The sequence below is a fragment of the Cygnus atratus genome, chromosome 1 (assembly GCF_013377495.2).
Source record: "Cygnus atratus isolate AKBS03 ecotype Queensland, Australia chromosome 1, CAtr_DNAZoo_HiC_assembly, whole genome shotgun sequence".
In the NCBI taxonomy this organism is placed as follows: domain Eukaryota; kingdom Metazoa; phylum Chordata; class Aves; order Anseriformes; family Anatidae; genus Cygnus; species Cygnus atratus.
This window is the reverse complement of record NC_066362.1, coordinates 87,026,373-87,042,720: the sequence shown is the minus strand read 5'-3', so window position 1 is coordinate 87,042,720 and position 16,348 is coordinate 87,026,373. Positions and strand designations below refer to the sequence as shown.

The window sequence follows — 16,348 nt, the reverse complement described above, 5'->3', positions numbered from 1 at the left end:
TGTAATACCTGAAGTTAATGAGAGTTTTAACTTTTTCAGGTACCTTAGCACACATTCAAGTGTCAGACTTTGGGTTTGAAAGTTTGACCTATTTTTACAAAAAGAAAGATGATTTTCCTGAGCAGTGATCTAAGTATAACTAATGTGACTGCTAAATGACTATCTAGTCAATAATAATTTCCATATATATAAGTTAAATATAATGCCCAGATACCCATTGCTCTAAAATATGTCAGAAAGTTTCCTTTAGACTTTCTTAAAATAAGAACTACCTTAAAAGTTCCTGAAAGTCTCCTTCTGTGAACCTGAATTATTTCAAAAACTGAAGCTTGGTCAGTGTTTTAATAATACATAAAATATGTACTTTACAAAAATTGCTTGTTCCCAACCATAAACATGAATTCCCAGAATAAATCAAGAAGATATGTACTTTGAGACATGGCTAAGGTAATAACTTTGTCTAAATGAAGGAATGTTCCAGTACAAGGTATTATTTCACTTATGGTTTTTTCCTGCTCTCCTTGATGCATTTAGGAGATATTTGGGGAAATAGAGCTGAAAAGGCATGTATTCTTTTTTGGAGATAATAGAGGATGTGACTTTTTTCTTCCTTTTTTTCTTCTAAAGCTGCATAGCAACTGCGCCCTAACCATGCAGAAGGAAAGATTGTTATTAGTTTTCCACTTTTTTTTTTTCCACACCAAAGCCACAGACTACATAATGTAGGCAAACTTTTTTATTTAAAGTAACAATGTCCCTGAATTAGTCAGGCTGGGAGAAGAGAGGAAATTCCAAAGAGTAAAAGGAAACTCTTTTAAGGAGACCCATTCTATTTTGATGGAATAAATCATAGAATCATAGAATATCCCGAGTTGGAAGGGACCCATAAGGATCATCAAGTCCAACTCCTGGCACCACACAGGTCTGCCCAAAAGTTTAGACCATGTGACTAAGTGCACAGCCCAATCTCTTCTTAAATTCAGACAGGCTTGGTGCAGTGAATACTTCACTGGGGAGCCTGTTCCAGGGTGCAACCACCCTTTCGGTGAAGAACCTCTTCCTGATGTCTAGCCTAAACTTCCCCTGCCTCAGCTTCACACCGTTCCCACGGGTCCTGTCACTGGTGATAACAGAGAATAGGTCACCTGCCTCTCCACTCCCTCTCGCGAGGAAGTTGTAGACTGCGATGAGGTCCCCCCTCAGCCTCCTCTTCTCCAGGCTGAACAGGCCCAGTGACCTCAGCCGCTCCTCATACGTCTTCCCCTCTAGGCCCTTCACCATCTTCGTCGCCCTCCTCTGGACACTCTCCAGCAGTTTAATGTCATTTTTGTACTGTGGTGCCCAGAAATGCACACAGTACTCGAGGTGAGGCCGCACCAGCGCAGAGTAGAGATAATAATCATATTATTTTATATAATTATTAGTATATATTACATATATTATTAGTAGATAATAATCATATTGGTTTTTGTGTTTAATATTATTATAAGCCTTTTACAGTTGTACTAAATAAAAGTTGTGCTAAATTGTTTTTGTTGTGACTGAAAATGCACATAGGCAAGCCTTTCATTCAGAAGTGTGATTTCTTTAGCCAACTCCTATTCTTAGAAAAGGTATATCGTTTAGTAATTCACAGGTAGTTTTGTAAGTTTTGTACTTCAATAAAATCATGAATGTTTGTGTTTTTTGTGTTTGTTTTTTTTTGACTTAAAGAAATGTAATGCAAAAAAATCTTTTTATTTTTTATTTTTTAATGTACTAGTATTAATAGTTTCAAAGTGCCCTTTCTTGATGTTCTTGTCAGGGAAGCTGAGTTAACAACCTATTATTATGTACTCCTTACCAAGCTGTTAATAGCTTTAGAGTATTTTGCAGGAATTCACCTGCTGCTCATAAAAACATTTATGTTGCTGTAGAAACTTCACCAGGTTTGTTGCATCTTGTATTTGCAATGACCTTGCAAAAACTACCTGGTTTTCTTGTATATACTGCCAGAAGTACTAGTGTATTATGTTATCAGAATAGCAATTCTTTAGTCATTGAGACTGTTCTTCTTTAAAAAGGTATGGTCTGTCACCTGTCCTTACATTTTTTTCAGATTAAAAATTTGGGGTTTTACCAACTCAAAAAATACTGTTTTAGATGAAGTTAGTTAAATTGGAAATGGACACTTCTGTGATGCAAAAATAGAAACAAAATTTTCTTTGTTTTGAAAGTGCAAGATCAACATTTCAGTTTACCTGTTAGATTGTTTACTTCATCCTTCAAAATTTATGTTAAACTGATCGGAAAAAGACTTCAGTATTTGCCATATACTCCTCTATTAACTCACTGAGGTGTTTGAAGAAAACATTAATTTAAATAATTTGTATATTAATTAATTAAATTATCATGTATTTTAATATACGAATTATATTTATTAATATAATACATAAATTATATTAATTGGTTAAATTATTAATTAAATAATACTGTTGATGTAATGCCAGCATGAGCAATATAGTCATGATTCCAGAGATGAATTCAGCCCTTTTAAGTTAACATTACAAGACAGATGTTTGCTGTCTGCATGTGTACAGGTAAAAAAAATGCACATACTAATACACGAAGAACGTAATATTTCAATGAATTTCGATATCTATTGATAAATTCATATCTGAAGAGGTTTGCATAATGACACATGCTACACAATCTCAGGGTTGTACCAATATAGAGATCAGCAGGTTTCCTCTTGCCTCTCACTTATTACTTTTATTGGAATGATTAAATTCAAACTTTAGTTAGTGTCAGAGTTTGTATTTTGGAGTCAAAACTGATTTTGGTTGAGTGGTTTTGAAATATATACTACTGTTTTCAGCATTATTCTGAACTTGTAAGTCCTGATTTTCTCTGGAGAAGAAAACAGTTGTCCCAAAGAACTTCATACACACACGCGCGCGCAAAGTTATCACGTGAAATGTAACATTCATGTGGATTTAAATTAGTCCTATTGACTTCAGTCATTTACTCCATCTTCACAATAGCAATCTGAATCAATTCTATCTATAAAAGCAGGTAATTTGCTTACTTAAATAAAAGGGATAGTATTGTTAGTAACACTGAACCACAATTAATAGCTCTCTTTTGTGTGTCTATAAAGCAAATCAACAGCTATGGATAGTTTTGCTTTAAATATGGCTTTTTTCAAGCTGTTATGTATCACTAGGACTCTTTTCCGTAGCTGCCATTTTTTTCTTGTAGGTAGGAATATATACAGTAGCAAAGGGAAACAGAAAACTGTACATTAGTCTGCTGTTCTAGGAATAAAAGATGGTATTTATGTAGATGGTTCTACCTAGGCACAAACCAGTCTTAAAATCAGCCCTGTCACTGTACCTGTCCTCCCACTCCGAGATGCTGAAATACATTTAAAAAGGAGTTGGAAAGGCTTGTTGCGTCAAGAGGTTTTTAATACAGTATGCAGTCTTCACAAGGGCATTTGTAAAAATGTATACACTACACAAAGCAATTAAAATTTTCCTGTGAAGGAAAATTCTTACAAACCTGAAAAAAATATACACCACATAACAGCAGCCCTAATCCAAACCCTGTACCTAACTACCTGTGGGCATTGTAAGGGTTCTGAAATCAGCTAAATTAAACATTTTTTTGTCAACACCATTAAAGCTGGCTGAGTTTTGTGTAGCATGTTATACCATCAGTGTTATACTATATTTTTAGGCTTGCTAGATTGAATTGTATTTCACGGCTTTGAAAGTATGTTGGTCTTTTTTTTTTTTCTCGTAAAAATAGAGCACTGGCAACATCATATTTTAGGAAGTCACCATCATTGTCTGAAAAAAAATTGAATCATTGCCTTTGTATTGAACTTTCACTTCAGTTCTAAGAGAATTCTTTACTTCAAAAATGTCTTCATGCTTCAATATGAGATAGAGGAACCACTTGTTTGGGTACTGCCGTGGGGGAATGCTGCAGTTTTGCGTGTACAGCATTACTGTAATTACACCAATGCTGATAATGCTAGAAGAATATCCAACATACATCTCAGCAGCTTAGGGACCTGGAGGTGTCTGAACTGTTGCTTTTTTCATTTCAGTTTTGGGGTGGTCTTTTTTTTTGTATTACATAGGTTGTCCCTTTTTTTTTGTCTTTCCTGCAAGGTCTTGCATTTTCAATTTAAAAATTTCATCATATAGTCACCTACTTCCCATCTTTAACTAGAAGTACAATGCCTATGATTTACAGAAGTGTATTGGGTTTGACTGAACAAATCACTGATATTCATGATTATTCACTATTTCTCATAGATGAGGAACTATACTATATTCAACAAAATCACCAGGAAGCAGACAACAAAACGAAAGATAGTATTTTTTCTAAACAGTTCACAATTAAACTTGTTGCCTAAAGATGTTTTGGAAGCCTCTAGTAAAATTGGTTCAAAAACATAATTAAATTTGTGGAAGAAAAGTCTACCATGAGCTGTAAAATATAATGAAGCATATTTAGCTAATTAAGAAACACACTAATCTGCAAATTGCTGGACTCGGGGCTGTGGGGATGAGGTGGCAGTGTTGCAGGTAGGCATGGGGAGGGGGAACTTAGATTTCTTATATGTGTCTCAAATCTACAGTGGCATGTACCGGTCCTGATTCAGAAACTTGAACTACAAATCTTACACACCAAATGAATGACTTGACAGTTAGCCTACTGTCTGTATATAAGTGGTTCTGTGGGCTTGTTTCACAGCAGAGAAAGTCACAGAAGGCTTCCAGTCTTAAAATTTTGAAGGATTGCATCTGTTTCCTGTTGAGCATTATTTGTCAGCTAGTTTATTATCTGATTACAAAGCAAACCTAAGCATTAGGTATCTCAGAGGACACTACTTTACTATCCAAAGATGACAGCCGCTCTTTGAACACTAGTTGAGTTGATTTTCACCAATAATAAGGTAGTTCATGCTTGCTTTTTCCGAACTGGAAAAGATAGTGCAGAGAAAAAAATATAAAATAAATGAATGAATGAAAAAAAAATAAGAAAAAAACTCAGGAAGAACTTGAGAGGCTGAAATTTTTATATGCTTAAGTTAGGAAGGCTCCTGGAGACACTGTTGCAGAGGTTTTCACTGGTAAATATTTTTAATTAGGAAACACGTTATCAAAGTAGCTCATAACTGCTGGAAAGATGGAATTTAATGTTTGAGATTATCTGACAATTCAAGTCATGTTTCCCAGCTCCCTTTATTATATTCTTATTGCACCTTGTTCAACCACCAACTTAAGGCACAGACCTGTTTTTATTCCTCTCAATTTAATCCCCTTGTCAGTATGATCAGCTGTGTCCTTTTTGCTGCCTTCACACCTGCTTTTCCTGCTTGGCCCTCCATGTAAACCATATAGCATTGCTCTTCCTACCTCTCACCTCACTGTGCTTGTGGGAGTGTTAACTGTAGCAGAGTCACCGCATCCTCCCTTTTTCTCACTTAATTTCCGCCCCCCCCCCCCCCTTTTTTTTGTGGTTTACCTCACATTAACTCATTTCTGTCTTTCCAGGTATATAATCCAATTAAAATGAGGTTTGGCTGGGTTTTGACCTTTCAATATTTTCTTTATGATTGGTTATCTGCTCTTCCCCTTTCCTAGTTGACAGCTTCACATTATGTATGGAGAAAGTGACGAGCTGACTGACAGGCAATCAGAATATAAAATATTGAAAGGCCAAACAGATAAAGCAGACTTTAGTATTTCAGCTCCCCATACTGTTATGTCTCAGATTAATGACAAGGGAGGTTGAGAAGGGAAGGGAGAAGATTACAGCCTGAAGGGGCTGATGCTTTAAAATTCTGCAGGTTTCCTCTCTGAAGCAAATACTATAATCACCTGCAATTTTTTCTATGGCCCCACCTTTTCCTGTCAGAGTTTTCCTCTTAGGTCGGATTGGTTGTCACAGCCTTGTAATCACTTTTTTAAAATTTACCCGAAGTTTGTTAGACAGCTGGAACTGTAAGGTACAACATTTTTAGCAAGCATTTTTTTAAGAAGGTGAATGATATCTTTGACCATTATTGCTATTATTGTAATTTTTCTTATCTCTTTCTATATTCCAATGAGGCTTTAACTAATCCTGCTGATCATACTGTAATCAGATAGTAATTAATGTTCAGAAGCACCTGTTTGAACCTATGAATCTCTTCTCTAAAATCTTCCAGATATTGTTGTTGGCATTCATGTTAAGAGATACACTATAGGTCAAAATAGCCTAACAGAAAATCATGTACAAAATGTTATAAAGATAAGCTTTCAAAGATAGATTCTGAGTTTCCCATGTGTAGTTAATTTTCCTATTTTTAATGTGGTTACTCCTCTTTACAATGATATAAGTGAGATAAGAAGCAATATATGATTAGGGGCAATAAACGTTTCAAAATCATGTTATAGGAATAGTCACACTGCAAAGAAAGAACATATTTTGGAGGAATTATTGGAGACAAGTTTGTTGTGAGACAAATCACAGGCAATTTCCATAAATTACAACTATGGAGGTTATATTTGTCTTAGAAAACACAGACAGTAGTAACCAATTCCACAGTTTGCTATTATTTGACCACAACAGATTCTGTTTGAACTGATTAATCACATTTGACTATACCTACTAATCACCTACTGTTTTATTCTAATATGTATTGCAACATTAAAGTTCAGTTGAACTCAGAGGAAATTAAGTGCCATCATGGTTTTTCCAAGGGAAAACTATGGAAGGAGTAGGAGTTTTCCTTTCACGATGGCCCAGAGCTACAATTAATGAAAGTTCATGGCTTCCAGAATTGTGGCCATTCCTTTAAAATAATAATGCTTCCTCTGTAGGTTACATTGTATATATCCTTCAAACTGATGTATCTAGGAAAGTGGAAAAATGTGAACAAATGGTCTTATAAAAGATTCTTTTTTATTATTGGTGCTTTTATTTAAACATTCATAATGTCTGAATCACAGAATTCTGAATCTTCTTTACTTTAATGCAGTACTTATTCAGCTTTGATATTGTGCTTTAATGCACAGGAGAAAGACCTGGTCTCTGTGACATATAGATTGAATCTCTATTAGTATTTCCTCCTTTTAGATGATAGTGCTCCAAAAAGGCTAAGGAGGATTATGTGGCTTAAGTACAGAATTTTCTTGGTAGAAGACAGTGGATATAATCCAGAAAATCTATTTGCAAACAGCTGATACTAAATTCAGTTGTTGTTTCTGTGGATTCTTTCTGCACACATGCATTTGGAAGTTGTAGGTAGGCAACAAGTGTGTTTTCAGCTGGCAGAGGCCTATGAAAACCATTTCACCAGTGTCAATTTAAGAAGGGTTCTCAGTTACTCATGGGATTCAATGAACTGAATGCCTTGATTGTCATTCATAAAATTAGCTAGGCACAGAGTAAACTGCAAGAGAGTGGTAATTCCTGGAGCTCCCTTTATATATTTTATAAGATAGAAAATTATATTTGGTTATCTTTTTCAATTGCTAAATTAAGTACTGATATTATTTTGATTAGAGCCGTGTTTCTCTTTTCTACTCAAATACTAATAGTGACAAATGTTAGACTGAAAGGGCCTGACTTTTTATCAGCACTTTACTGGTAAAGTTAATCTTTTAAAGGCTACTTGAACACGAAAAGCAAAATTCTACATTTCAGCTTTTATTTTCATTAATTTTTCTTGGCAGTATATATTTTCAGTAATATTTTTTTCTCACCCATAAAATCGTATATAAATTCTTTGATAGCAGTAGGAGTCTAGACTGATAAAAGGTATTCACATTTTGTTCAGTCTTTATCAGTATTTTACTTCATGTATGTGCACAACGTCTTCATTTCTGTGCTATTGCCCTCTGAAATAAGGCAGGGGAAAAAGAAAGAACAGCATGTTCTGATAGGGGTGATATACGAAGGTTTATCTGTTTGTTTGCAGGTTTTAAATATCATCAGAATGATGATATTTTCTTTTGAGCTTATGAGAAAAATGCTAATATTATGATAGTAGTGCATCTGGGTATTGAGTGAATATAACATTCATAAATAAAGTAGCTTCTTTCAGTGAGGCATAATGAAGAACTATCTTTTAGTCTGATGATATTATACAATAGAATTATTTTGTTACAGCATATGTTGATGGAACAGATTCAGCTATTCTGATGTATTATGAAAGCAGAAAACTTCATTATTTTTTATACTCTGATACTGCTACTCCATGAAATCAGTTTCCCTAGTCTTCAGCCATTAGCACCACTGTAACTTCCAATCAGTCAGCCAGTGTATTTAGATCTGAAAAAATATTTTGTTTATAAAACCAAATACAAATTTAAGATAGATATGTGTTCAGATACTTGAGTAGTGTTCGCTACAGGAAAGAGTTTGATTCTGAAAAGTGCTTGTGTTCATGAACAGACCAAACTGTCATGGATTTGTGAACACTGTCTCTCAGAAGCACAACAGAATCCAGTGACAAGAAGGATCACACAAACAATAAGAAAAATGCAATTTCCGTAGAAATAGAAAAAAACATGTTCAAAGTTCATATTATAATTCTATGTTTAACTTGGATAGTCCTAGGCTCTGTATTACATTGTGTAATAACATTGATATCTCTTGTATGGATTATATTTATGTTTTATTAACAGATTTTCCCAAGACAGATTTGCAGTAGGTTATGGAAGAGGTCTTAAGAATTTCCTCATATCAGATTCTGACTAGTAGTTGTGAGAGTATATTTTGTTAGATAGACTAGTTTAGCTTATGCTTAAACCATCAGCCCCTGTGTTCTCAAAACTACTTCTTACAAGTCCTGTGCCATCTAAAGATCACAATGTTGGTTTGAAAATAATGTGAAGGATCAGAACATTTCTCATATTTCCCCTCTTATATGAAACCTGAGCCATATGTAAGGGCCAACAGTTTGCTTTCTACTTACATGCAATGGGAAATACAGCTATATGAGTGAAACTATTCTTTCATTTTGCAGATTATGTACAAATCCTCTGTAGTTATCAGTAAATACAGAACAGATGTAGTCCTTGGCATTTCCTGTGATCCCGATCCTGTCACTGTCTATCTATCACAGAGCGCACTGTAGCTTCTTCTAGCCCACAAAACCAAGCTTCCTTTCCATGGAAAATAAGGTACATGACAGTATGTATGGCTGATACATGTCTAAATTATGACACAACATAAAATCAGGTTCTGGTAAAAGCATGCCTAAACATCCAGGAAGTACATCCAAGTCTTGCAGTTTAAGATTCAGTTTATGAACCCCAAATCCATGCAAGAGCAAGTGCATATTATCTGTGGCAAGAATGAGACACAGCATGCCATACTTCTCCACACATTGGAATTGAGGTGTTTTATTCTGAGACTGTCTTTAGTCTCCCTGGTCATGGCAGAAGGTTGACCAACCTTGGGAGTCAAAGCTTCCTGTTTACTCCTAAACTTCTCTCTGTGGAAAGCTCTGGCTTCCAAGGTAGGTTACAAATCTTGTCATTGTCATGCGAAGAGAGTAGTGGCAAAGTCATTCTTGATCCTTGGTAACTTCTGTCTCCACAAGTGCAGCTGTACGTCTGTTACAAACTGCAGATAGGATTACCTAATACTGTATTAGGTAGTATTATTAGCAGAGATTGATGGAAGCTGAAATTTTCCAAAAGGACTGGAAAATACAGTCAATTATGCTCCATGATTTCAGTGGAACAAAAAGAAATAGAACAAAAAATGTCATGAATTCCCCGTCTGGACGCCTACCTGGGCAACCTGCTCTAGGGAACCTGCTTTGGCAGGGCAGTTGGACCTGATGATCTCTTGAGGTCCCTTCCAACCCCTACAATTCTGTGATTCTGTGATTCTGTGAATGCAAATTTTGCTGGACTACACCTTGTCTGCTTCCTATGTTTTCTTTAAGAAGCAAAACTCTTAAACTTGTATTTGTAGTGGTCATGTTATGTTGATGGAGCACTTCATCACCTTTTCAAGTAAGGAAAATATTCTTTAGTAAACTCAAACTTCCTACTGCTGGTCACTACATTGAAGGAAGGATGTGTGTGTGTGTATTCCTCCACAACAAAATGTGGTAGGTATTGCAGTTACTATCTCAGTTGTATTTTTACAGACATTGCAGAATATTTCTTTGTACTCCAGCAGTATGTGACTGATGCAGAATAATAATCTGTGTCTTGGTCAGAATATCTAGTAGTTAATAAATTCATCCACTTTTCTCCTCTACAGAAAATTGAATAATATCCAATATACTGTCAGCAGTGCCTTAAACTGTAAGGTCATTTGGCTAGTTCCAAATACACATGGGGTTATTATATCTGTCCTTCTGTAAATCTTATTTTGGAAGAAGGCCACAGCCTCCTTTCATTCAAAGACAGACAACTTTGTCATTGGCATAAATGACTACTGGTCAATTGAGTACCATGAACATACTTCTCTCAGTAGTGAATTCTGTTCTTAGTACTCCGTTTTCCACATCTCATTATGAAGCATGATTTAATACTTACAACATCTAAACTGTGTTCTTTTTCATGAACTAACAGCTTCATTGCTGTCAGTCTGTAAATCCTTTCGAATTTACAACCTAAGTTTAAATTGAGGCTTAACATCTAGCTTTTTTGCAGGGAAAATGTTCTTTCTGCTGTTGTAATTAAGAAGAGAAGAATACAATAAATTCACCAAATTAAAAAGAGAAAAAAAGGCAGAAAAAGAAAGAGAACTGGGATGTGGTGTATAGTATTTGATCACTTCCAAGTGTTGATTTCCTGAAGCACATACCAAAAATCTTTTCTCTCTGTGAATATTCTGGTAAAAACTATCCTGTTGGAGCTCTTGTCCAGTTTCAACCCTCAGTAATGGTTGCAGCTTTCTAAAAAGTTAGCCTGGTTTTTTTTAAGAAAATGGTTGAGAGAAATGAAGTTTCTTTGCCAAAATCACAATGTGAAGGTAATTGAAAGCTAATGCATGTTGCTGTGAAACCCTTCCCCATTTCTTCTATTTTGTCAGAGTGTGATTTTTATAAAAGTTGTTTATCTTGACAGAGAATTTATCATATTTTTTTCTTATGGCACAAAGCACTGAATGACAGAATATGATGAAATGTGAGCTACAAACATCACCATCTACAATACCATATTGTTGCTGCCTAAAAACATGTAATATCTTCTTGCCTCTTTATGAAAGAAATAGAAAGAGTGGTCAGTCATTAAAATGTCTTTCAACTGTCATCACCCTAAAAATTGCAACTGCATCAATGTAGACATAATGTTTACAAATTAGGTTCCAATAACTGAAAAAAATATTTGGATGATTTTAATCTGCAGGGTCTGAAGGTAAGTATCTGCTAGTGTTTCTTCACTGTTTGTGTATGCTAAGGGTAACAAAATGGCACATTTGCTGTAATTTGGAAGTTTCCTGATTTACAAGAAAAAGTGACTTTAAATCTTTTCTACACAATTTTCAGGATCCAATGGGTTTTTAATAATCTGGTTGTAATATTATATATATGCTGCAATAACCCAGAAGCTAATACACATTTTCTATTAATTAGCAGACAAACCAATGTCTTCCAATATCAAACATACATTGATATATTTCTATTTCAATTATCAGAAACATTTTTATTTTCATTTCCCCTGAGCCATCATTAGCAAGAGAGGAAAAAAAAATGTTCCTTAATTATCGGATATATTGTTGGCTATGCCTGAGACTTTGAAACACTATAAGTGTAAGTAAGTTTTGGAAAATAATAGCATTTACATTTCTGACACATGAAGTTATCAACATGAAGAATTAAAACAATACCATGAAACACTGTTTTTTTAAACTTCTGTGTGGTCTTGTTCTCTCTGTTTTCAGACCTCTTTGATACAAAGGAAGTTCTGCATTTTATTCTTTAAAACTGTTCTAGAATTATTCTTCTAGTCCACTCCATTTGCACCTCTTTGTCTGTCAGTCTTCTGTGAATCAGTGAGGAAACAGCGTAAACTTCGTGATAGTTATTGCTGTCTTTATTGACTGGAAATTCATCTTTCTGATCTTTCTAAAATGAAAAGAAAAAAAAAAACTTTTTTATGGATACAATTTACTGTTAATCAGCTGTCTTGATTAAATGTTGCCATCACGGGCCTTGTCACACTCATTGTCTTTGACCAACTAAAAATAAGAAATTATACTTGATAACTGTTCCACATCCTTGGCTAGGAAGCAGCTATATCCCAAGTGCTGTGTTCTACACATGCTGTGGCTAGCCTGTAATAACAGATATAACATAGCAGATATAGATCAGATTGTTTTCTTCAGAAGTTCATTGCTGACACTGACCTTCTGCAAGAGTAAATCTGAGCAGATCTTGGGGAGTCTCTACTATTTTTGACATTTCCATTTTCATCCCCCTCTGAAAGAACCTATTTCTTTTTCTAATTCTATCCAAATATTCTGAAACTTCATTTCTGAATTCCAGCAAGTCATAAAAAAGAGTAAAGTATTAAATGCTCTGTACTTGATTTCAAGCAGCAAGGTGGTCTGGGGAAAGGAAATGGCTTTCAACTACTAGGTTGTACAGTGAAATCCTTTAGTTGATAATTTCCTCCTTACCTCACAGGCTGTGGAGCCTAAATACAAATTTCCAGAGTGTCCCAGAGTATAAAGCCTCTGTCCAGCTATGTCTGGATGATGATGGATGGAGCACATAGTGCTTGCTAAATCTTTGAATGGAAGCATAATAATATCTGTACAGAACAAGCATGTGCTATTTACATAACCATTAATGAACATACCCAGAGTCTTTCCTGTTATGTCTTTTCCTGGACTGAAATGTAAAAATAGTCTCTTGGAATGATACTGTATTATTTAACCGGTAGGATCACAAACAAGGCTATACCTATGATTTCTTTTTCAGTCACACAATTTAGTGTGGCCTTAGGATAGTGCAAAATTGCTTGTGAGTTTTTTATTATTTTGTTTTGTTTTGTTCTGTTTTAGTTTGGTTTATTTTTCCCCCTAATTCTTGGATTGAAAGCTGTGCAGAGGAAAAGGATCTGGGGGTGCTGGTTGATGCTCACCTGAACATGAGCTGGTAGTGTGCCCAGGTGGTCAAGAAGGCCAACAGCATCCTGGCTTGTATCAGGAATAGTGTAGCCAGCAGGAGCAGGGAGGTGATCGTCCCCCTGTACTCAGCTCTGGTGAGGCCGCACCTTGAGCACTGTGTTCAGTTTTGGGCCCCACACTACAAGAAGGTTATCGAGGTGCTTGAGTGTGTCCAGAGAAGAGCTATGAAACTGGTGAAGGGCCTGGACCACAAGTCCTGTGAGGAGCGGCTGAGGGAACTGTGGGTGTTCAGTCTGGAGAAGAGGAGGCTCAGGGGAGACCTTATTGCTCTCTACAGCTACCTGAAAGGAAGTTGTGGGGAGCTGGGGGTCAGCCTCTTCTTGCAGGTAACTCGTGATAGGACTAGAGGGAATGGCCTCAAGTTGAGCCAGAGGAGGTTTAGGTTAGAAATTAGGAGACATTTCTTCTCAGAAAGAGTAGTCAAGCTTTGGAACGGGTTGCCCAGGGAGGTGGTGGAGTCACCATCCCTGGGGGTGTTCAAGGAAAGATTGGACGTGGTGCTTAGGGACATGGTTTATTGGGTGACATTGGTGGTAGGGTGATGGTTGGACCAGATGATCTTGGAGGTCTTTTCCAACCTTAATGATTATATGATTTTGTTAAAAGGCTTAGTCTCTTTGGGTAGAAATATACACACTTTACTTAGCAGCTTCATTACTAAGTGAATTCAAGTCTTGTGTTCAAGACTGCACAACCTGGCCAAGTTACTTGTTAAAGTATATTAGCCCTCTACACAATAAAGGTCCCTGGAAGTTGCACATATAACAAGGGTATAGAATAGAAATTAGCTCTTCATAATACACTGACTATTTGTGAAATTTCTATAAAGAAACATGGGAACTACTCTGTGTAAGCATTCTCTATTTCCTTGCAAATCTAAGTATTATCCTATTATACCTTTTTTTCTCACATACATTCTATTTTCAAATTGAAGCAAGCTTAATCTCAGTATGTATATATACATACAAATATTCCTCACCTTAATAGCTTGGTTTTCTGTCAGAAGAAAATTGATTTTTTTCTCAAATTTCTCAGAAAATGAAAGCTTAAAATCCACTAACCCTCTCAAAGTGAAGTTATAACATTTCAAGTAATAGCGGAATCTGATATTTAGAACAGTTTTAGATCATGTGTTAATTGTAGTCTCCATTCATAAGAATACATGGACAGTGTCCTACTATTTCAATTTAAATATGTATTTCTTGATTTTTCAAAATCTTTTCATAGACAGTGGAACAAATCAACGCTTCCTCTTACTCCAGTTTCTCAAATTATTTCCACTGTTTGAATTGAGCATTAAATGCTATTATTTTAGATATTGGTCATTATTGTGTACCTTTCTTTCCTTCGCTTAACAGAATGATTAAGTTGTTTTTATGTGTTTTTTTTTCTGATTTATTTTTCTTAACCATCTCTTTGTATGCCTACTGGGGGAATACTGATATACCTCCTGCCCTATGCTAATGTAACTTTTACACCTTGACTGAAGTTGACTCAATGTGTTTACTGTTTGTCTTATATAAAAAATATGTGTGTTGCTCAGAAGAGGTTAAGAGTTCAACAGAATTTAATTGAAACCTATTCTTCTGCTGGCTGTATCTCTTCTGTGAACTGGATTGCTTCCTTCTTAATAGGCTGGAAACATCCTTTGAATAACATATACAGTAGTATTACTGCATGATACAATAAATGTATATGGTGCCCAATGGGTACCACAGTCGGGTTATTAAGCTCATGTGTCAGTTTGGGGACAACTGCTGTAATACAGAAAAGTTAGCCTTAAGACACCATATAAAATATTACAGATTACTGATTTATTGAGTGATGTTAACTAATGACAGGAAATACACTCTCTCTTAAATTATTCCCTCACGTAAAAGTATAGTCAATGATGTGCCTAGCAAAGCTGCACTTTGTGCAGCAATCACTGTGGCTGATCTCCATACTACAGCAGCTTGTCTGCAGTAGTAATTCCCAGTGATCTCTGTAAGGGTCAGGAATTCTCAGCAGATCCCCAAGATCAACTCCTAGGAAATTAACAGGGGAATTTCACAGAAAGTGTCTCTTTTACAGAGTGTGAAAGGGAATTTCATGTATGGCTACATTACAGCTACCTGGAAAAAGAAAAAAAGTTCAACAGCAGTGAAGCAGTTGAACCATGCTAGAAGTTTACAGACTTTAAAGAAAAAGTTAATTTTTATTTTCTTTTACCCACAGGTCTACCCACGGATAGCGCCGGCATTTTGGCACTACCTGCGGGTAGAAGTGAGTAGCGGGTATTTGAATACTCCCACATCTTTACTTTACAGCTTACTAGTACTTACTGACCTCCTAGTTTGTCCATTGTGCAAAAACAGTTAGCTGCCATTTTAGCTGTCATTTTCTGTGAATGTAGTCTTGTACTAATTCCATATTGTTTTGACTACAGTGTAATTACTAACCTAAGTCACAAAGATGTGATATGTTTATATGCAAGACTAAGGACAAAAAAAAAAATGAAATCTAAGTCAAGGCCATATCATACATTGTGATTATAACACAAAATCAAAGTACTGAAATCCATATCTGCACCTCCTTTTATAAAAACATTTTACATTCATGAGAAGAATGTGGAGCTTCAGTTTTGCTATATAATTTTTGCAAAATTTGTACAACTCAACTTGATATCATTTCTCCCCTCTTCTGTCCCTCAGGAGCATGAGCAGCTCAGCTATTCCTCCACAAGGTCCAAGGCTCCAAGTGTTATCATCACAGGTCTCAAGCCAGCCACCAAGTATATATTTCATATCAGAGTCAGGACGGCAGCAGGATACAGCGGCTATAGCCAGAAGTTTGAATTTGAAACTGGAGATGAAAGTAAGTTTTACTGAAGGGAAAAAGAAATCAAATACAATAGAAGTAGCATTTAATTCTATAGCAGTCAGACATTGAAGTTTGAATGTCTGAATCCATACAATATGCTTATCACAGAGTGACCACTGCTGTATGATAAAAAAGTAAGCCTCAGCCTCACACTTCCGGATTCATTTATTTTTTTGAGCAGCACGTAGAAATTTGAGACCACTGTTCCAGCTGAAGGAGTGTTTCCTTCTGTAATATTTCCTGGTTTGTCCCATATCTTTTCACTTTTCACTTAAAGATGGCCTTCCTTTTAACATCTGGAATAATTCTGAGTAAGTCTTACATGTAATGTAAGTCCAGC

General features: G+C 35.8%; 1 protein-coding gene across 2 annotated transcripts in view; it reads left to right on the top strand.

The window, feature by feature from the left end:
• EPHA6 (EPH receptor A6) overlaps positions 1-16,348 on the top strand; it is a 529,970-nt gene that overhangs the window by 374,577 nt on the left and 139,045 nt on the right. The window contains exons 7-8 of one of the 2 annotated variants that reach the window (XM_035540604.2): positions 15,364-15,411; positions 15,840-16,002. In XM_035540604.2, the coding sequence (XP_035396497.1) occupies positions 15,364-15,411; positions 15,840-16,002 (211 nt within the window). The remainder of the gene's footprint in view (positions 1-15,363; positions 15,412-15,839; positions 16,003-16,348) is intronic. The other variant, XM_035540605.2, reaches the window with a different exon arrangement.